The sequence below is a fragment of the Artemia franciscana genome, chromosome 8 (assembly GCF_032884065.1).
Source record: "Artemia franciscana chromosome 8, ASM3288406v1, whole genome shotgun sequence".
Taxonomy (NCBI): Eukaryota; Metazoa; Arthropoda; class Branchiopoda; order Anostraca; family Artemiidae; genus Artemia; species Artemia franciscana.
Window position 1 is genome coordinate 16,086,978 of NC_088870.1, and position 22,075 is coordinate 16,109,052.

General features: G+C 35.9%; 1 protein-coding gene across 5 annotated transcripts in view; it reads right to left on the minus strand.

Annotated features, from left to right (window-relative positions):
- Positions 1–4,497: 4,497 nt before the first annotated feature.
- LOC136030051 (cyanocobalamin reductase / alkylcobalamin dealkylase-like) overlaps positions 4,498–22,075 on the minus strand; it is a 29,505-nt gene continuing 11,927 nt past the window's right edge. For 4 of the 5 annotated variants that reach the window (XM_065708675.1, XM_065708674.1, XM_065708672.1 and 1 more), the window contains 4 exons: positions 15,467–15,661; positions 12,672–12,830; positions 7,690–7,812; positions 4,498–4,870 (listed from right to left, as the gene is read on the minus strand). In XM_065708675.1, the coding sequence (XP_065564747.1) occupies positions 4,685–4,870; positions 7,690–7,812; positions 12,672–12,830; positions 15,467–15,661 (663 nt within the window). In that variant the 3' untranslated portion in view covers positions 4,498–4,684. The remainder of the gene's footprint in view (positions 4,871–7,689; positions 7,813–12,671; positions 12,831–15,466; positions 15,662–22,075) is intronic. The other variant, XM_065708673.1, reaches the window with a different exon arrangement.

Below are 22,075 nucleotides of genomic sequence, written 5' to 3' on the forward strand. Positions count from 1 at the left end.
ACTTTCAAATATTGCTGAGGAACTCCAAAAGGGCTTGGTTGTATAAAATGCCTTCTAGGCTTATAGGCCTTCCTCATATAGCAGAGAATTGGCTTTTTGTACTGATTCTAAACATAAAAAATTCATTCAGTTTAATGTTCTTATCAAAAGGTATGAGCCTGAGAAAATTTGCGTGATCTTCGAGAAAGGGATAAAACACCCCAAAAAGCCAAGGAATCTTAATGAAAAGTGCGCCAGAAGATTCAGCATATCATGGAATCCAACTGTAAAGATTTCAACCTCCCATCTGCGAAAAATGTGTATTTTTTTATTTTTTGTCAGAAGAAAAATCACAGATGCATGTTTATTTGTTCCTTTTTTATTTTTTCGCCAATGTGGTCGTATCAAACCAATGACCCAGGAATATAGGGAAAGTGCTCGTTCGAACGAAAATAAAAGTTCTAGTGCCCTTATAAAGTGATACAAAATACTGGAGGGCAACTAGCCCTCATCTCACACTCTTTTCCCCTGGGGTCATCCGACCCAAATTTTGAGACATTTATTTTGTTTGCACAGCTGAAAGATCAAATAACTGTGCCTCCGGAGATTACATAACCCCCAAAATCTGGGGAAAGGGCTTTAAACTATAAATTTTGCCTATTGTTAACGTATAGTATTTTTTTTTCTGTAAGTAAACAGACATTTTTCGGTGAGGGAGAATTTTCTATGAGGGGATTTTCCACGGGTAGAATTTTCCATGGACGGGGAAGTTTCCAGGGATGATCTAACAACTTGGAATTTTAGACGAGAGAATTTGTCAGAACTCTTGTGAGAAATTCGTCATGCTTTCTCTTTGTCGATTAATTTTTCATGAAGAGGTGTTCCGAGGAAATTGTAATGATTTCCCCACAGCACCTGGGGGAAGGGCTGTAACCTATAAATGTTGCCTATTGTTTACATACAGTATTGGTTATTTGGAAGTAAGCAGACATTTTAGGGAGGGAATTTTCTGCAGGGGGATTCTCCACAGGGAGAATTTCCCATGGGCAGGGAAATTTCCGGAGATTCTGGAACAAGGAGAAATATTACACGGGATAATTTACCAGAACTCCTATACGAAATTTATCATACTTTCTCTTTGCCGATTAAGATCGACATCTAGAGAAGTTCCGGGATTTTGTTCGGGGAAAATTTTCAGAGTTAAAATTTTACGTAGAATCTTTTCAAGGGAGGGAGGGATTTCCCAAGGGAGAAATTTTCCATAGGGAAGTATTCTGTGGGAGAAATTCTTCGTGGCGGAATTTTACGCAGAATATATTCTCCTTGGGGAAACTTTCTGCAGGAGAAATTCTTCATGGGAGAATTTTACGAGGAACAAACTCTCAATTTGGAGGATGGAATTTCAAGGAAAAATTTCCTAATGAAGGGTTTTTCCGGTATGATTTGAAAAAAAGATGAACAATTAAAGGAATAACAAGTTTTTCTTTTCAAATGAAAGTAGGCTAAAGAGAATTTTATAGGCAAAATTGTCCACAAAAAAATTTCTGGGTGGAATTTTCAGCAGGGACGGATTTGTCGTGGGGGTTTCCCGGCATTATTTGACAACCGATTAAACTTTAAATAAAAAACAAGTTTTTTTCAACTGAAACTAGGGAGGAATATTGAAACTTGAAACAAAAAGAAATCATACCGTATATGAGGGGAGTTGCCCCCTCCTCAATACCTCGCTCTGTAAGCTGAAGTTCGACTTTTTGTCCCAATTCTTTAAAAACAACTCCTGGAACCCAAGAGTTACTTAATTAGAATAAGAAGCTTTTTTAAAATACTAGAAAGAACGTATATTAAGGACATCCCTCTCATATATGGAATAATTTCTGTTCGTTTTAAGTTTTAATTCTGAACCTTACTTTCAGTTGAAAAAATCTATTTTTTTTTATTCAATCACTGAAAGGTAGAACCAACTCTGAGATAAAGACGTTGGCATGTTGCTAAGTTTGAATAGTCAAAAGTAGCCAATAGGTTACCTTTCTTTATCCTTAGCCCGGGTAATTTCAACTATAGATTTCCATTACATCCACTTATCTAATCAAAGTTTGTTTTTATTGCTTGATATTATATTATTCAAAGTTTAAAAAAAATTGTACAAAATACACTTTTATTACAATTTTTGGTACTTATCTGTTAGCCAGTACACGTTCGAGAATTTGGATCTACAGGTATGAGGTTGTCACGACTGAGATTCCCGGGAGGTAGAATGAACGCATATAATTTGGTCTGCATATTTGTACATTTGGGGAGGGGTTTGGGGTTAAATTCAAAACTTAAAACGAACAGTAATTACTCCGTATATGAAATGGGTTGTCCCCTCTTCAACATCTCGCTCTTTACGCTAAAGTTTGACTCTTTGCCACAATTCTACTTTTTAAAACAATTAAAAGCTTTAGCGTAAAGAGCGAGGCGTTGAATAGGGGACAACCCATTTCATATACGGAGTAATTTCTGTTCGTTTTAAGTTTTAATGTCGCTCCTTACTTACAGTTAAAAAAAACTAGTTTTTTTCATTTAATTCCTGAACGTTTTTGAATTAATGCATGTTTCATTTTGGCTCTCCACCATAATACTTGTGCAATCTTATTGAATTTTTTGTATTGAATCAGATTAACAGGTTATTAAAATGAAATTTGCATATTAAGTCCTTTTTTGGCTAAATGGCTTTCTCTTAGTTTTGATCAGACGATTTCGAGAGATAAGGGGTGGGGAAGGAGGCCTAGTTGCGCTCCAATTTTTCGGTTACATAAAAAGGCAACTATAACTTTTAATTTTTAACTAACGTTTCTATTAGTAAAAAATATACGTAACTTAAGAATTAACTTGCGTAACAAACTTTTATATTCTTATATTTTTATTATGTATATAAGGGGGTTTGTACCCTCGTTAATGCCTCGCTCTTTACACTAAATCGTAAGTTTTGTCTCAATTCTTTAAGAATGACCCCTGAATCAGAAAGGCCGTAGAGTAAATAGTTGAAATTTCTAAAAATACTTTAGCATAAAAAGCGAGGTATTTATCTCCTCCTAAATACCTCGCTATTTATGCTAAAGTATATTTAGAGCCCCTCATATGCGTAATAATCTCTGTTCGTTTTAAGCTTCAATGCTACCCCTTACTTTCTCCTTAATCTCGACTTCGGAGAAAAAATGAGCGTGGGAGGGGGCCTAGGTGCCCTCCAATTTTTTTGGTCACTCAAAAAGGGCACTAGAACTTTTCGTTTCCGTTAGAATGAGCCCTCTTGCGACATTCTAGGACCACTTGGTCGATACGATGACCCCTGGGGAAAAGAAAAAAAAATAGATAAATAAACACGCACCCATGATTTGTCTTCTGGCAAAAAATACGAAATTCCACATTTTTGTAGATAGGAGCTTGAAATATTTGCTATTGGGTTCACTGATACACCGAATGCGATGGTGTGATTTTCGTTAAGATTCTATGACTTTTACGGGATGTTTCCCCCTATTTTCCAAAATAAAGCAAATTTTCTCAGGCTCGTAACTTTTGATGACAAAGACTAAAGTTGATGAAACTTATATATTTAAAATCAGCATGAAAATCCGATTCTTTTGATGTATATTTTAGCATCAAAATTCCGTTTTTTAGAGTTTCGTTTACTATTGAGCCGGGTCGCTCCTTACTACAGTTCGTTACCACGAACTGTTTGAAAATTGAATAGAAGGTGACTCTCCCGTGAACGTATACGGCACTTTTTATTTCGGAGGAGGGCATAACTTCTAAAACTCGCAAAGACTGATGACCACGACAAAGAAATCCCTGACTTCCCTCATCGTACTGATACAGCCTTGGACCATATCAACTAATCTGCCGCGGAAGTCCAGGGGATTCTGCAGCGCCTTGACATGACCGAAGCATATGGTCTAGATAATTATAATAAATTCTGGTCTCAAGCCCTGTTTTCCCAAGCTAGCTCTGTCATCACTATTCCGGCTCGGCTTTCTCTCTGCATTCTTCGCAACGGTCTAGAAGCCGGCCTGCATAATCTCTATTTCCAAGCTATATTGCGATCCAACCCATATTGACCACACAGGCCGATAAACCCATGTCTATGAAAAGTTTTACAAAGGAATTTTCAGTAAAACCTTCTATCAAAGCCAACGGAACTTTTTATTAACAGTTTTTAAACCCTAGGTAAGAAATTAAGCTCTACGAAAATTAGTCACCAGTTCCATATTTTAGGGCTATAAAGAAAGAAAGGTTGGAGAGGCTTCAACCTTCATTAAATATTTTATGACTAATCCTATGATTATGACCTGGTTGTCTACATTTTATTTCCTGAATACCTACACATACATTTGATATTTTACAACTACTATGTATAAGTATGCATTTTATATAAACTAAAATTTAATGTTTACTGGCAGACTTCGCTTCCACTAAGCTTGATAGTTTATCCATTTTTACTTTAGAAAATATCCTACATATTAGAATATCTTAGATGACCCCTTTTATTTTTCATTTATTTTTATTGCAAATTAAATAACAAAATGGGATATGAATATAACAAGTTGAACAACAAAACTGAAGACTGAAAACCAAAATCTTCGGATCAGAAAAAAAAACTGAACAATTTAAAAACTTAATAAACAAGTATGGCAGATTGTCAGATCTGGAATATTTTATCTTAAAGCTATTAGCTGTATTTTGCACAAGAAGACCGTATGCGTTCAACTATGGAGGTACGCTCTGCTGGAACTGTTGAAAAATACTGCTTCTGTAGTTCAGAATAGCGAGATTCAACAGGGATAACATCTCGAAAAGACCAGTCTTCCCAATTAAAATTGTATTTTTCAAGTAATTCTTTCTTCTTTTCATCAGACTAGAAAGGAGATAGACATAAATAGCAAAAACATAACCGGGCATAAATAGATTAGTCACTTAAAATTTGGATACGAGGGGTCTCCGGATTAAAGTGCAGAGCAGCTTTTAATGACATTTCTAACAATTACAGCAGAAATATCTATGCGCATATGGCCCCCTCTACCTTGTCCATTAACAATTCCTGAGGAGCATTCATTATTGGATCTACTCTTCTGTGCGCATTTCGAGCATAAAGCAAAGAATAAAACGGGAGGCTTCACCTATTGCTGGCACATAAGCTTCACGACTCTGCTTACATGACTCTCACAGCGGGGTGGATACACTTAGGCTCCCGCATCGGTATTTTCCCTCATCCTGTTTAATTGTACTAATCCTAATCCTGTCAAATCCACCCCTCTAATCCTGTGATTAGTAAAACTTCCAATATTCTTGTGGCGCACGTGTATCTAAACCCAGCCCCTCGATCTGCCCCTGCTTATGGCACATATAACTCTCTGCCATTTTGAAACGAGCAAAATTTTAAAGGCGGTTCTGCTATTCTTAAGATACAATTTTAATGGCTAAACAACATATTAGTCACTGCTTTTCGACAAAAACAAAATTATCGATGACTGAAGCACCATTATTTATGGCTAAAGCGACGAATAATACTTAGTCAAAAATATAAATGTTTACTTTTACGGCTTTAGATTTCTGGCTCTTGAAGGACGGGGTAGTTCTCTGTTTTCTTCGATCTATATTATTGACTTGTGATTTCCTAGAAAATACATTTTGCAAGAAATGATCCCATCGGTATCCATCGGATGTGCTGTCATGTTATCTACGTTGCTTTACTGATATATCTTAGCACCAAAATTAGAAAGTACTTATGACTCTGCCTTAACTTCTTGCGACGGCAACTACCTGTGACTGCAACAACTTGCGACTGGCTTCTGGCTCTTGGGGGATGGGTGCAGCTATTATATACAGAGATATTTGTTCCCTCTTTTCTTCGATCTATATAGTAAATTATGCGTTCCTAGTAGAATCCTTTTTGTGAGACATGATCCCATGGACATCAATCGGATGTACTGTCTTGTTATCTATGCAGCGTTACCAAATCTTTGAAATAAACTGTACAAATTTCCCGATTTAAATAAGCTAGAGATTAATTTGTATCACCTGAACAGCAGGTTAAAAATTTGCCATAACAAGAAGAAAATTTTCAATAAACTAAAACTTAGAACAGATATCTTAGTCAAAAAGGAGCAAGTAAAACCAAAATGTATTGGAAAATTCGATTGTACCAAACAATTTCCAAATATGCCGCATTGTACCAGGACTTTTAAACTGAACCAAAAACGACAACACTGTACCGTGTTGGCAACGCCGCATCTCTGCTACTTTATTTATATTTCTGTGTATCGAAATCGTCAATCGACACACCCAATTTTAGACACCTTTAAATTCCTTGGGTATCAATATGAGGATGTTGGAGCCCCGACTTGACATCCAAAGAGGCCCGACCCGGCTACCGACTTGGGTTTTACCGCTGGATAAACTGTCTTTTTTGTTGTAAATCATAACAGCAACAATTTGTAAAGGGGCAAAGGGGATTTTCTCCCCAAGATTGCTTTCATCAAGGACTAAATTTATGCCTAAGAACATTGATATTATAAAACAGCATTGCCATGCGTCTTGAAATCTAAGATCTAGTTAACTAAGATGATCACTATAGACAACTTAAATCCGTGTTCTTTATTAATTGAATGCCTCGTAATTTCCAAATTTATTATTTTTGTATACAAAATTATTATTCTATTGAACGATTTAAAGAATCACAACAAATGAGGAGTACCATTGAAAACCTGCTAAACTTTCCTTAAAGTAAATATATCATTTTTCATATCAAGCATGAACTGCAAAAAGTCAAGTCCAAGGAGTAATGCTACTTACAGTTTGTTCAATTTTAACTCTGAGCAATACTCCAACAAAACTTAAGCTAGAGGCTTACAATTAGCCTATAAATTAGAGCTATAAACTCTTGGAGTTATAAAAGCTAGGCCAATCAAGGTAACGGTTTGAAGTGGGGGCTTACTGGCATAAATTGTCTAGTTGAGGGATATCTAATGACAGAAAAGTTAGGATAACTGAAGCCAAAAATTATAGCCAGTAGCAAAGGTGAACTTGATTTTTGGTCCAATAGGAATTTCACATTCAAAATATAATCGCAATGTTACCACCTACAGTTCTTCTAAAATTCCTTTACTTTTCTTGCAAATTTTTATGTTTTGGAATAAATAAGTTTGTAAACTGCTTCCAGACTAATCTACGACCCATAATTTTTGTGTACTGCTTTTTAAAATTGGGTAGGGGATTTGTCAATAAAATCTATTCATTTTGTACAGAGGAATTTATTTTGAAGAAGGTATAAAGTTTAAGGTGGGGCAAATTCATCGAAATAGAAAAAAGCGGAAGCTTAAGAATGAGACCCACAGAAAGTTTCAGGAAAGTCCCACAAGTTGTGAGACTGGGGAGGCGGCACCTTAGTGATTACATTTGGCAACCAAGTTAGTCAAATTCACTTCCCTACAAACTAATTTAATGTTCAACAGCCAAAATGCATTATTCTCATTGTTTTCGTATTCTATTCCCTTATTAACATGAAAATTTAAAAGTCTTATCTGGTACTTCTAGTGCCAGAAGTTATTAGTTCTTGTACTTCAGAAGTGAAGCTGACTAGTTTGGTTTCCAAAAGACTCCGTTTAGAAGCGAACACAACCATGTTCTTCAGAAGATTCAATAAATAAGTTAAAAGTTCATCAGTCAGACACTTGCCACAAGGGTGTCAACTGGAGTAGGTCTAGGCACATCTCCAACCAAAACGTCCGGAAATACAATTACACCCCGTAACGCAAACCAGCCACCATACCTGGGGTGCAGACAAACTCCATAAATCCTCTGAAATTAAAAAGAGATTATTAGGCACCATAGACGTATTAATTTGTAACAGACTATAAAATGCATATGTTTTTGCAAGATCCTTGTGCTTTTTCATCCATGTCAGCAGCAAAAGTTTCCAAGGGCGTCTTAAGTAAACAAAACGGGTTATTTAGGTATGCTCGGTTTACTACCACAATTGGTTGTCTCCAAAATTGGTGTGCTACCACATTTATAGTTAGCTGCGTGATAACCGTTTATCTGCTTGAGCATTCCAATAACTTTTCTATATTATCTGGTATCTATCCAGGTAATGAATCTATGCTTTTGACCGAAATTAACCTGATTTACTACAGAGCACAAATGTATGACTTTTAATAATGGGCGAGGTATTTTTAAAGATAATGATCATTGATAATGATCACAGAGAAGTTGAAGCAAGATTTTGAAAAATACAGTTACCCCGCCCCTGCGTATTTGAAGATAGACGCCACTGTCATCCAGTAATAAATCAAGCCTTTTACCTTTTACATTAATAATAAGCATAAACTTATTAATTATTAATAGAATATAGGCAGCATGTGTTTTGGCAAGCTCCTTGACATTTCCCTTTCACGCCACCAGTAAAGGGTTCTGAGGCGTTTGAAGCAGGGAAAACCAATTATCAGAGGTAAGTAAAACTAGCACTGCCAGTCGTCTATTATAACTGCGATGCAAAGCAAAACTACCCTTTGCAGCTTACTTTTTATTGTTTTTTCTTAATTATATGCAGCTGTCTCTAACATGGTAAAGGCAAGAGATGCAAATTAAAAAAAAAAAAAAAAAAAAAAAAAAAAAAAACTAAGTACAGGAAATAATATGAGCAAAAAGCAGACTACAAACCGTCATACCTCCAAAAGCAGACTTTTAGGGATAATTTAACGTTTGACTAGTTTTAAGCATGAAATTATTCCAATGAACCGTTGAATCGAGAATGCTTTATCTCTAATTCTGAGTGTTAGGGAATCATTCTGTAAAAGTACAAACATTTTCCAATTCACTTTTGTTAGGATTGCGATGTGTGGCCAGTAGCTAGGTAACGTTAGGAAGTAGAAACATGACAAGAAAAATTGTGGTCTGAGGATCAACAAACAAAAAAGTCCTCTGAAACAAAAAATTTTCTGTAGTTTTCTAGAAAATAAAATAGAAATCATTTTTCAATCCAATTAAACAGTATAAACATAAAGCAAAACAAGAACGCCCTGTCTCCAAAGGTAGACTTCTTAAAGATGTTTCAACGTCGGACTTAAAGAGGATAACATTATCCTTTTGAACCCTGAGCTCGAAAAATCAGAATCGTATAGAGCACAATATTATTTCATCAGCCCATGACATCAAGAATTCTATATACCTTCTGGACTATTTGAATTTGATTCAGGAAAAATTAACCTGTAAATCTAGTCTCCAAATTCCTTTTGTTTGAATTATCCTCAGTGGTCTGTAGCAAGGTAATGCTGGGAGGTAAAAACAAAAAATCTGGTGACGGGATAGTGAAACAGAGAAGAAACGCTCCTCAAGTTTGTAAAATTACTAGCATTTTTATAAACAAAAAATAAGAAATCATGTTTTTCTAGCCCATTATATAGTATTAACAAAAATCAAACAGAACTGTCCAATTCCAAATGTAGACTTCTTAAGGATCATTTGGTGTCAGCCTCGTGTAGAGCATTGTCCTCTGGCCAATCTGGTTGGTCCAAAATTTTCCCATGCGCATATTTACCAGTAGGGATTATCATATTTCCATCAAACTTAATAGGAAGTAAAAAATAGTGTCCTAGTTGCCCTTTTGGGCTCTCTGGAAAATCTATCCTTTGTCAGGGACAAAAGGGTTCATTAACTTCTGCAATCAGTAAACGTACCAGAGGTAATAGTCAGATCTACAGCAAACTTGGTCAGAAGCTAGAGCTAGTGCTCTGGTCATCTTTTTTTGGTTGAATGAGAATCAACCTGCATCTCTGAAACATGGAAAGGAGATATGATAGTCCCTAAATTCGAGTCATCAGGACATATAGCAAGTTGTTTTGATGAAGGTTTGTTGAAGTTTAGCCTCATACAAACATTTAGGTGGAATGCAAGAGTAAGTGTCCTAGTTGTAATTTCATTCGTGTCCAAGTCTGATCTAATCTCTTTAGGGGGAAGGAATGCTCAATTCTTGTCACTAGAGCATCTAACAAAATGGGCTATCAGATTTTAATTAAAGTGTGTGAGAAACAAGAGCGAGTCCCCCAGATAGGCCTTTCTAGATTCTGAAATAAATCTATCCTCTAGTGGGGGAGGAGATGTTTAAATTCAGGTCTTTAGGACATCTATAAGACAATATGGCCGGGTCCAAACTGAGCAGATGTTTTAGTTATGCACTTAGATGTTGCAGACCCGTTGTGGATATCGTGGCGGATTTAAATTAAATTTGGTCTTCAGAAAGCCTAGCAGATGGGGTTACATTTGGTTAGAAGTAGGAGTAAGCACCTTATTTGTGCCTTATTGGGATCCTAACACATTCTGAAATTGCAGAGGAGACGCGTATTCAAGTTCTTGTCACTACAAGATCTACCAAAACGGTTGGTCGGATCTCAACCAGACCTGATGAGAAGAAAATTGTGAGTGAAACACTTTTTTCTTTTCTTTTTAATTTGAAATCTGATCTAGCGTATGCAGGGAATCTCATAAATCTTGCCATAAGGGCTTTCAATAGAAGGAGTTGTCAGATCTTCACGAAACCTGGTCGGAAGTAAGAGTTAATTTACTACTCACATTATTGAGATCAAGATCCATTCCAACCCATGCAGAAGAGGGAAATGGGAGGCAGCCTTAAATTATAAAAAGAGGAGTTATCATATTTCAACCAAACTTGAACAAAAGTATGTGTAAATGTCCTAGTTGTTCCTTTTCGGGGTGAGTGACTATTGAAAGAAATCCACAAAAAATAATGATGCTTTTAGGGAATTAAATTAAAAAAACAAGTTTTTCAACTAAAAGTAAGGATCAACACTAAAACTTAAGACAAACCGATATTATTACGTATAAGAAGGTGTCTGCCCCCTCCTCAACACCTCGCTCTTTACGCTAAAGTTTTTAGTACTTTCAAAAAATATTGTTATTCTAATTAAACAACCGTTGTTTTTCAGGATTCATCTTTAAAGAATTGGGACAAATCTTTAGCGTAAAAAGCGATGTATTGATGAGGGGCAGCCCCTTTAATACGTAAAAATTTCTGTCTGTTTCAAGTTTTAGTGTTGCTCCTTACTTCAGTTGACAAAACTTGATTTTTTTTTAATTCCCGATTCTTTTTTAAACAACGCCAGGAAATTTGGTCCACGGAAAAATCCCCTTCCTCATGATTTTTTTTTTTTTGCAGACAGGAGCTTGAAACCTCTACAACAGGGTTGTCGGATATGCTGATTCTGCAGAAAGGAGCTTGAAACCTCTACAACAGGGTTGTCGGGTATGCTGATTCTGATGGTGTAATTTTGATTTGATCCTTTGCTGGCACACACACACATATATTAAGAAATTTTCAGTCCTACGTAGATGAAAGACTTTTTGGGGGTGTTTCTCAATTTTTTTTACATCAGACAAATTTTCTTAGGCTCGTAGCCACTGATTGGCAAAATTAAACTTAATAAAATTTACATATTTGAACTTAGCATAATAATCCGATTCTTTTGATTTACCTATGGGTATCAAAATGCCCTATTTAATAGATCAGTTAGTATTAAACCAGGTCACCCTTTACTTACAGTTTACAGTTACCACGAACTGTTTCATGAGAAGCCAGCCTGACATTTACGGGTAAAGGGCACGTAAATTTCCGTTATCAGAAGCATCGCTAGGAGAAAGGGTCGTCTTGCCTCACTTAAAGTTGGTCGGAATTATGATTAAGTATCTTAATTGTCCCTTTCGAAAATTTGTGTCTCATTCAACTTATCTGATGCTATTGGATCTCTATATTATTGTCATTAAGGCATTTACTAGATGGAGCTGTCGGAATTTAATAAAATTAGATGGGAAGTAAAAGCCAATGCCCCAGTTATGCGTTTTGAATATTAAAAGCCGGTCCAAAATCTGCGAGGCAGACACTGAGGGTTCCCCTAAATATGTTCCATCTGAACAATAACCAGAACGGATCTTAACTAAACTTAGTCGAAGTAAAATTTTATGTGCTACTTCTGTCTTTTCGAAGCCAAGGATCCACCAAACCCCTGGGAGGGAAAAAGAAAAACATCTATGGTCCCTTATCTTCAAGACATCTTTCAGGAGGTGATGTAGAATTCCAGCTGAGCCCAGTGATAAGTAAGTCCGAATTGTGCCTTTTTGGGAGCACTGACTCTTCTACCTCTATGATGACAGGAGAAGGGGTCCTTAAATTCTTGCAATCAGCAGGTCTACCAGAAGTGAGCGTCGCATTCCAGCTAAACTTGGTGGGAAGCAAAGACCAGTGTTGGTCTTTTTGGCGTCTTGACGGTAATCGAACCTCAGAAGAGCTGAATGTATCCCTAAATTCTTGAATTCTGGACATTTGAAGAATAGGTTGTTTGACATCAGCCAAGCTTGGTAGAAAGTAAGAGTGGTTTAATTGTCTTAGTTTCGTCTTTCAGGGGTCCGTCACAGATGTTGCAGAGGATTTCTCCATCCTTGTCATTACCAGGAAAGTTTCTTTGGCTTAGTAACCGCTGTACGCTTGTAATATTTTCTTTTTGTACAAATAAATTGATTGATTGATTGAATCATTTTGAGAACAAGAACATTTTTCTCAATTTCGATTCTTTCAAAATCAGTGTTTTTCTTGATAAGCAATGGTATTGTGACTAGATATAAGCTAACAGTAAAGAAGATTTTGTTACCTTATCAACAGGCCAAGGATCTACAGCCAAATCTTTTCTTTGATAAAAATAGACAGCACCAGAGACATGACCAGCAGTCTGAACGAGAATTCTCGGCTTTCTTGTATTGCCTTGCATTTGGTAATCTTGAAGAATTTCAAGGTGACAGCCATCTAATTTCTATGGCAATCAAGAAAATAAAGAGAAATTATAAGCTTAAAAAGTTATTCCTTGAATATGATCCAAACAAAATCCACTTCTTCATGTTGTTGTTGTTTGTTTGTTTTTTTTTGGGGGGGGGAGACCATACTATCGAACGTTTAATGTCAGAGTCCAAAGAATGCATCTTTCTGACAACTTACGTGACAACAAAACAAAACTTTTAAGGCTTTGTCGGAAATACTTTATATTGTATGTAATTTAAGCGATTCATTATGCAATTCCATGCCTTTAATATAAAATAAATTATAGACTTATATAGAAAAATATGCATAAATAATAAAGTATATACACACATTGCATCCCTTCCTCTTGCAGCACTAAACATTTTCCACATAGTATATTAACTTATGTGTGGTGGTCTTTGAGCTAGAAATACTAATATATTTCCTTACATATATGTCGTGCATTGTGTATAGACGCAGTATACATAGTATGTACACATAGCGTGTCTTCTTTTTTCACACCATACATTTTGCAAATAGCCTATTAGCTTATGTCTGGTAGTCTTTAGGCTACAAAAACTAATATATTTTCTTATCAGGCACGGCTGGTATCTCACGAAGTACATCTCCCTCCGGACATCTCCATTTTTGCAGTAATTTGCAATCTTTTCACTTTACAGTTATACTCATATCGTTTTCATTAGAGGGTAGTTGGCTCTATAGCTAAGTTCTGACTGGTTACAGCAAATTTTTGTCAAGCAACAGGGGTTAAAATAACAACTCTGTAATTACCTCGTCTACTTCGAGATCTAAAAAATACTCTTTTGAATACCTAACTACAATACAAAACCAGAAGTACTGTTGCACTATACACAAACAGAAAGCTTTGGTTTATTCAAAACGCAATTGTGCTGACCCGAGAAAATAATATTTTGACACTGATCCAAAATAGAAGCGAATCGAAAATCGCCCAAAACGAAGATATTTTTTCGGGTCTTTTACAACAAAAACCAATTTCTTGAAAAAAGGTTTAGATTTATCAGTGAAAAAATAGGTTTATAAAGCTGGATGGCAGAACTGCAAACAGCAAATTTTTGAAGTTGTAATTAAAGATCAAAAACCAGCAAAATCCAAAACCACAATTTTTCTGTCTACCAATATTGTCCAATTTACAATTAAGATTATGAACTCACAATCTCGATTGCAAGAATAGTCAAGATTTAGATTATCAGTGGAACAGCATATTTGAAATTCAGGTTGTGAATTTACTATTTGAGAGTTCAAACGAAAATGCCTTTTATTGGCAATGTGATATCTGACTAACCATAATTAAATTGGACTTCCATGCTTATATTGCCCTGGATTATCCCAGTTTATACTAGAGCCTATCTTAAAAGTCTTTACTTTTCTTTCTCTCTTACCTGTTATATTATCGGCCCAAGTATATTCTTAATCCTCTTTCAAGGCAGATTTCCAGGATAATCTTTTTAAGAATTTTTAGTGATGATATTAGCTTACCCACCATCGCTAAAACTTGCCAACTTCATCAAAAGGATTGTGTGCATGGTTATCATAATGCACGCCTTATCTAGCTGAAATGTGGAGCAGTTTCCCAGTAATACTAGTCCTCAGAAAGCCACCTATAACCCATTATACTACTGCTACAGGTATATAATTTACCTTCCCTCACATAAGATTTTTTTCCATAAAATCTTTGCCAGAGTTTTTAGTGACGGAAACAACTTGTCACAACATCACTCACACCTATCACCTTCACTAAAAACTGTATGCATGAATTTTTAGCAACCAGCTTAGTCACAGCAGGAATAGTCCTCAGAAAGAGCACCTTTTAAATACATATTTAACTAACTAACATGGTAAAAAAAAAGATAATAACCACGACCAGATATTTGTTATGGCTATTGTGGAGTACTTTTAACTTAAAAATTATTTAAGACAACACTACCTTTTTATCATAAAGATGAAGGTATTATAATGAAGAAAGGTGGGTTCTTTTTCTAGTCTAGTTTTGCTTCGTACAAATGAAGGCTAGATTCAAAGCTCGTATATCTTTTATTTCAAGATATTTTAACAATCTTCAACTTCACACTGAGACAGTTTTTATGGTCGTATCCCACAACTTCCTGGCATCCTATACGAGATAAGAATTGAAAGTATTTATTTTTTTTCCCCTACTTGGCCTTTCATCCCCAAAAATTGAAAACATACCACCTACAACTAATTCATAAGTATCTTCCCCTTCCCTCTCCCGAAAAACCCTTCAATGTTGTTTCACTGACGAGGATTATCTCATATCAAACCAAAATACTTACATTTCCTTTCTGGTTTTCCTACTCCATAGTCTGGAAACAAGCCATACTTCATCCCCTGTTTCTTATTCTTGTTATTTTCATTCCTTCATTCATATTTTTAAACTCTTCTGCTAAGTCCACGTAACTAATCTTATTTAAGCTACATGAACTCTTTTGTTTATTTCTATCCGATTATTCTAAGTAAACTCTTTCCTATTTCTATATATTGTAGAATGGATGCACAAATGATCAGCTTACTGATGAATGCGCTAATTTAACTTTCTTGGGGAAGAAAGGAGGCATTTATGATTTGATTGATGAACAACAATCAAATACTTACATGTTCCAAAGACTTCAAATGATTTGCTAAAGACTCATCTAACGGATCACCTTCACCAATGCAATGCCGTTTGAGAAGGAAAGGAATGAATGTCTTTTCAAACATTTCTGGAGAACTGATGACTACAAATGCGGCAGCGTTGGGGTCATAGTTCAAACGAAAAGGCTTCGTAACTTTTTCATTATACCAACCAACCTGTAAAAATATCTTTTAAACATTAAAGTAAAGTCCCTTGAAACTTGTAGACTATTGGAACACTGGCGCAGTTTAGTCAAAATATTGGGGGGGGGAGGGGGCGACGTTGGAGCCAATTTTCCCAAACCAAGAGAAAATGACAGTGAAAACTAAAAAATTAGCCATAGAGTACAAGGCAAATATATACTAAAAAAAAAATTACCTATTTCTGTGGATGCTTGAATTATCCAAGCTTAACTTATTTTTGACAAGATTTTTGAGGAAACTAAATTTCTATTGGGAGGGGGGGGCAAACTGGGGATTTGGGATCAGTTGAATTGCTCGATTGACTTCTAGATATTGACATTGTGTTGTCAGTACTACTTAATAGAAGACAGCACATAACGATCTTCTAGAGTTTCTGCAAATATTGTCACCATGAAATTTGAGCATTGATGAGTAATGAAGACTGGATATTTTATTATTATTTCTCGTTTCTATTTTTGTTTATTTAATAATATTTTTATTCCAGTTCTTTCTAATAAAGAGAGTTCTTTCTTTATTTGAAACAAGAGATGAGGCAGTGTTGGGGCCACAGCTAAGACAAAAGTCTTGATTTGTTATACTAGTTAACTTGTCAATTAAAAACGATATTTGCCCAAGGAGTTAAAAGTTGGACATATGCTGACTATTTCGGTGCGAAATGGCAAGTGAAAAACTAGTGCTGAATCATGTCATGAAGTTTATCTTGCAAGAAAGGAAAGCGGAATGCACGGTAGTTTCAATTATGAAAATTGCCTGTGATTTCTTTCAAACTTCATTTAGGCTAAGAAACTACCATAGCTGAAGCTGTGTTTGCCCGACCCACTGAACAGGAAAAAAGCCCGGGTGTAAAATCGACATAATTCAATCGATGTATGTTATGAGAAGAAAGCACTATTGCCTTGCTATGTTGTGAGCCTGATCAAGGGCCAACTATCCCCGGAGAAACTACCGTAACACACCCCTGAACTTAAGGAATTTAACATGAAAATCAATAACTTTACTGAACATAGTAATGGTAAGGCCGTTGCCCGCCATTTCTCCAAACCCTATCGAGACTGCATTTACCAAAAGAACGAAGGTATTCTAGTCTGTGGTTGTTTTTCCCCCTATGACTTCGGACAATCAAAATTCTCGCAGACTCCTTAAATTCCTTGGCTGGTGATAATAGTTCTAGCATTAAGCCCTTGAGTGTCAGAATGATGAATGGCGGGTAGATGAATCCAATATAGGTGCCACAAATACTCTCGCAGATGCTATCATAGGCAGCGCAATAGCGCTGCATAAGTAAAGAGCTGCCTCATTCCATTGGAAATTAAAAGGGCTAGTGCCTTATTTAATAGTCAAGAGTGATTGGAGGGCAACTAGCCCATCTCCCACGCCCATCATTTCCCCAAACAAATCATGTCAATATTTTGCGACAACCATTTTGTTCAGTGTAGTTAAAAGGCCCGGAAATTATATCATTGAGAATGACACACCCCCCCCTGCAGCCCTCAGGGTAAAGGTTGTAAGTTATGCCCTGGGCATATAAGGTTAGAAAGCATTGTCGTATAGACTTCGGAGGAGGCTCATTGGATTGGTAGTCTGAAGCTCCAGTGCCTTTTTTAAGGTCCAAAGGGATCGGAGAGCGAATACCCACCACAACTTGTATTTTCCTGAAATGCATCTGATAGAAATTTTGCGATGACCACTTGTTATTGGAGAAACTTAAAAAAAAACTCAATTTGATTGGAAATTCAAAGGGTTAATGCCCTTTTTAATAGTCAAAAGTTATTGGAGGGCAACAGACCCCCCCCCAAGCCCATCAATTTCCAAAATGTATCTAATAAAAATTTTGAGACAGCCATTTTGTTTAGCGAAGTTTAGAGGTCTGGAAGTGATGTCTTTGAGGATGACACCCCCCCCCTCACAGTCCTCAACGCAAAGGTTGAATCAGGTGTTCTAGTGCCCTTTTTAATAGTCAAAGTGATCGGGGGCAGCCCCCCCCCATAAAAAGTATTTTCAACAAATACATCCGACAGAAATTTTGTGATAGCCATTTTTTCAAAAATAGTCCAAAGATCATATAATAAGGTCTTTGGGTTGACAGAATTCCCCAGAGTCTGGGGTAAGGGGTGTACATTAGGCCTCAGGGGCATGTAAGGTTTTACGGAAATGGTAGTCGTGTGAACTTTTGAAGAGGCTCATTTGATTGGAAATATATCTAGTTCTCTTTTAAGAGTCAAACATAATGGAGAGAAGCTAGCTCCACCCCTCCCTGGCATCCTCTTTTCCCGAAACACATTCAATTTAAATTGTTAGATAGCCATTTCCTTACCAATAGACCAAAAATTATATAACAATGTCTTTGGGATGGACACAATCCCCCGGGCCCATAAGCAAAGCTTGTAAGTTACGCCTGGGGCATATACGTTTTTTATGAAACGGATGGTCACATAAATATTGGATCGGATGGACGTCATTTGATAGGAAGTCGGAATTTTTAGTGTCCACCTAAGATTAGAAAGAGAATGGGGTAATCACCCCACCCCAGACCTATCATTCCCCAAAACACATCCGATCGAAATTTTAAGAGAGCTATTTAGTTCAGCATTGTTGAAAGGTCAATTCGTTCATTGTTTTACACATAATATATGTTATTGAGAAAATAATGTATGTTTGAACTTTACTTTCTAAGAAGACGAAGGGCATCCAGGCGACTTTCAGAAAATGTTGAGGAGAGTATAGAACTAAATCAAAACACATGCATACAGATTTCCTAAAGGATGTAACACAGGAATAACCAGGTATATTAATTTGGAAAATTCCAAAAATGATCGAAAAGGTAATATTTTGCATACTAACCAATACTATTACAACAACCATCGCTACTACTACCACAATACTCCATTTACAGTATCGAAGGGAAACTTGGAACTAAATCAAAAGACGCTACGTGCATGCACATTGTCAAAATAGCATATCTCAAGAATTGATTCGGGTATTAAGTGGGAACTTCTAGAGAATCCTTACAGGGGAAGATATTCTCACCAAAAGGCAATATGAAATTTTCAAGGAATTTTTAAGGGGGAAGGTGGACTGAATCACAACACACCGTCTGCATGCAGGTTGTCAAAAAGTTGTAACAGGAATATCTAAGGAACAGTTTGGTATGTGAAGTTGAAACTAACAAGGCTTGTTGTGAGGGATGTTGAACTAACCACAGGAAAACATTTGCATGCTAATGCTACTGCTTCAACTCATACTACTATTACTGTTACTATTATTACCACTTCTATTACTAATACTGTCACTAAAGATGAAATTATTATAATCAATTCTACTACTACTAGTAGTAGTACTACTATTAAAACTAGGGATATTAATCTGAAGAATTTGGGATACATAGTAACTGTATAGAACAAATTAGAAACAAACTCTGTCCACACAGGTTATCAAGTGGACGCATCAGAAATGCTTCAGGAACGATTGATAGCATTAAGCTGAAACTTTCAGCGTTTGTTCAAGGGGATGTTAAAGAAACCACAGGTGCAATGCGCATACTGCTACTAAAGCTGCTGGAACCATTGCTACCTTGCAAGCTAGGGGTATTAAGACAAAGTTTTTAAAGAACATTTAGGCTGATTTTGAAATAAATCAAAACAAACTATGAGCATGTGGACTTTCAAAAAGATAACAAAGCAATATCTAAAGAACAACTTATACTATTAAGGTAGACCTTTAAAGGTAAGTTGTGACGATTTTGAACTAGCCAGAAGGTACTATGTGCATACTTTTGATATTACCTCTACAGTTGCTGTAACTAATGGTGTTAAGGGTACTGGGGCAAAACTTTTAGGAGAAGTTTAGGAGTTTCAATTAAACAAAAATACTATATGCATGTAGGTTTTCTCAAAAGGGCATATAAGCAATATTATAGGCAGCACCACTCTATAATAGCAAGAAATATCATTGAAAACTTTAAAGGAGCTAATTTGATTCAAAATTAAAAGTTTTGGTGCCCTTTTTAAAAATAAGAAGAGATTGGAGGGCAAGCAGCCTTTCTTTCAAGCCCATTCATTTTCCGAGCTCATCCAGTCATAGTTTTAAGACAGCTATTTTGTCCAACATAGAAAAGGACCAGCAACTTTGTCTTTAGGGATAACGGGCATATCAGCCCACCCACCCTCCCCACAATTATGCAATTAGCCCATTATGGTTTTAAACTAAATGTTGCTTTAAACTAAATCAGAAGACGTCGCGTTCATGGTTGCCAATAAGACACCTCAGCAAGAAATTGAGAACAACAGGGGCCATTAAGTTGAAGCTTATTGGGCTACTACTATAACTATTTCGGCTCTTACGATTTAAATAAACAAAAAGAGTGGAAGTGTATCCAGGTTGTCAAAGATCATAGATAGAATCATTTGGAAATGACATTAAGTTATATTTTTCAGGTCAACTTCAGGGGGTAAAAATTAAATTAAAAAAAAATGCTATTTGTGTCAGGATTAAAAATTGTTGAAAAAGTTTCTCCAACATACAAATAGCAACCCAAACTATATTGTATTGTATAAAAAAAATTTCCATGAAAAAGTGTACGTCAATAAAAACGAGCAGAAATTAATTTTAAAACTTTTTCCACAAAATAGGTTTTCAAAGGAAAGTAAAGAGCTCCATTAAGCCAAAAATGGGCAGAAACAAAGTCAAATAATCTTCCAACCGTAAAACTACCATAAATCATAATCAATAAATAAATGTAACTCAAAACAAACAGAAATTACAATAAATAGCTAAGTCAAACTCAAAACAAGCAAAACTTGACGTGAGTATGGCTAATAATTCTCATGCCCTTCCAAGGCCAGAACATAATTTGCATGTTACTGAAAAAAAAAATGAACGTGCATTGTCAGTTTAATTGACTTATACCACTATTCATTCCTTGAAGTTTTTACATTTTTTTATTTATGAAGGTAAAAAAATTGAAAACATTTAAAATGTATTTTTTTTTAGTAAATCTCTAATTTCTAAAACAAAATCAGTTCCCTGATGCTTGTCTTGTTTCTAAGTTTTGGTTTAAAGTGTGATGTGATAATGACAAGCTGAGGTTTGGTGTCATCAATGGAGTACATCTTTTGCTAAGTGCAAATTTGCAAAAAAAAGTCGCTAAAGGTACCAAACCCGTTGTAGATAGAACTAGTAATTGCGTAGAGAATATCCCAAGTGAAATCTGGAATATGCTCCAGAGTAAGAAACTTGAAATTCTAGCAGCTCCTTGCTGCTGAGTCCCTCTGAAGAATATCGGATTGAGAATTTATCTGATGAGTCCACCCCTCCTGACCCACAATTTGAAATAAACATGACTCTGAATTTGAAATGAAATAACAAAATGCTGTTGAAAGTTTAGGATTTGCTTTAGCCCTGAGCGGTGTGTCTGTGGGAACTGTTAAAAAAAATTAAAGAAGGAAAATTCTCAAGGTGGTAATAACATTTGCGGTATGCATCTGGCAATGCAGATAATTTGTCTAGAAAATGGATTGAATGCCTAGCCAAATGCTCACAAAAAAGTAGCAAGTTTTTTTTTATCAACTGCCACTAGGGCACTGGAGCAACACGGAGAGACGACTAAAGGCTCGTTTCAAAGGAACTTACAATAGTTAGTACCTTTTGTAATTTTGCAAATCATACTCCAGTAAAATTCCGTACTTTATGGTAATAGGCCATTTCAGTGAGATGGATAAGCTTTTAATGGAAAAAAATGCCTTTGCTCAATACTTTATCTGCCTTCAATCTCTCAAGTTTCCACTTTGCTTGAATTTTCAGAAGAGAAAGGATTGTCTTATTATTGTTGATGACTATCCAAAGAATCCCAGCTTTCTCTTGCAAAGTAGCATCTTTCAAAAAGTGATATTTTAATAATGAATCTTGTTTAAGCTATCGAAATCCTATCTGAATTCTTTATTACCTGCCTTTTCTACAGTACTAAAACTGATTGAGCTAGTTGCTACTTTGCCTGTGACCACTTCTGGTAATAGATCATTTTTCTCAGCATTAGGGCATACAAAGGGTTATCTACAGTCAATGATGAGAAACAACAGATTCATTGATCATCGTGACCATCAAAAAGAGAAGGTAAAGGATGTTTTTGGATAGATTCGTTGATGATATCTCCAAGAAGCAAAACCATCACTGCCCCTGTATTAGGTATATTTGCTCAGTTTTTTTTCAATAAATAAAAAAAAATCTTTGCCCCCTCCCTAAATTTTCATGATCTTGAGTTCCTGATGAGTTTAGGAATAACTGATCCCAAAAATTAATTTTAGTTGAATCTTGGTATTAATAAAATGTAATTTGAGTAATGAATAAGTGGATTTCATCCCTGTTTTTCACCATCTTGCCTCATCCCTTGTA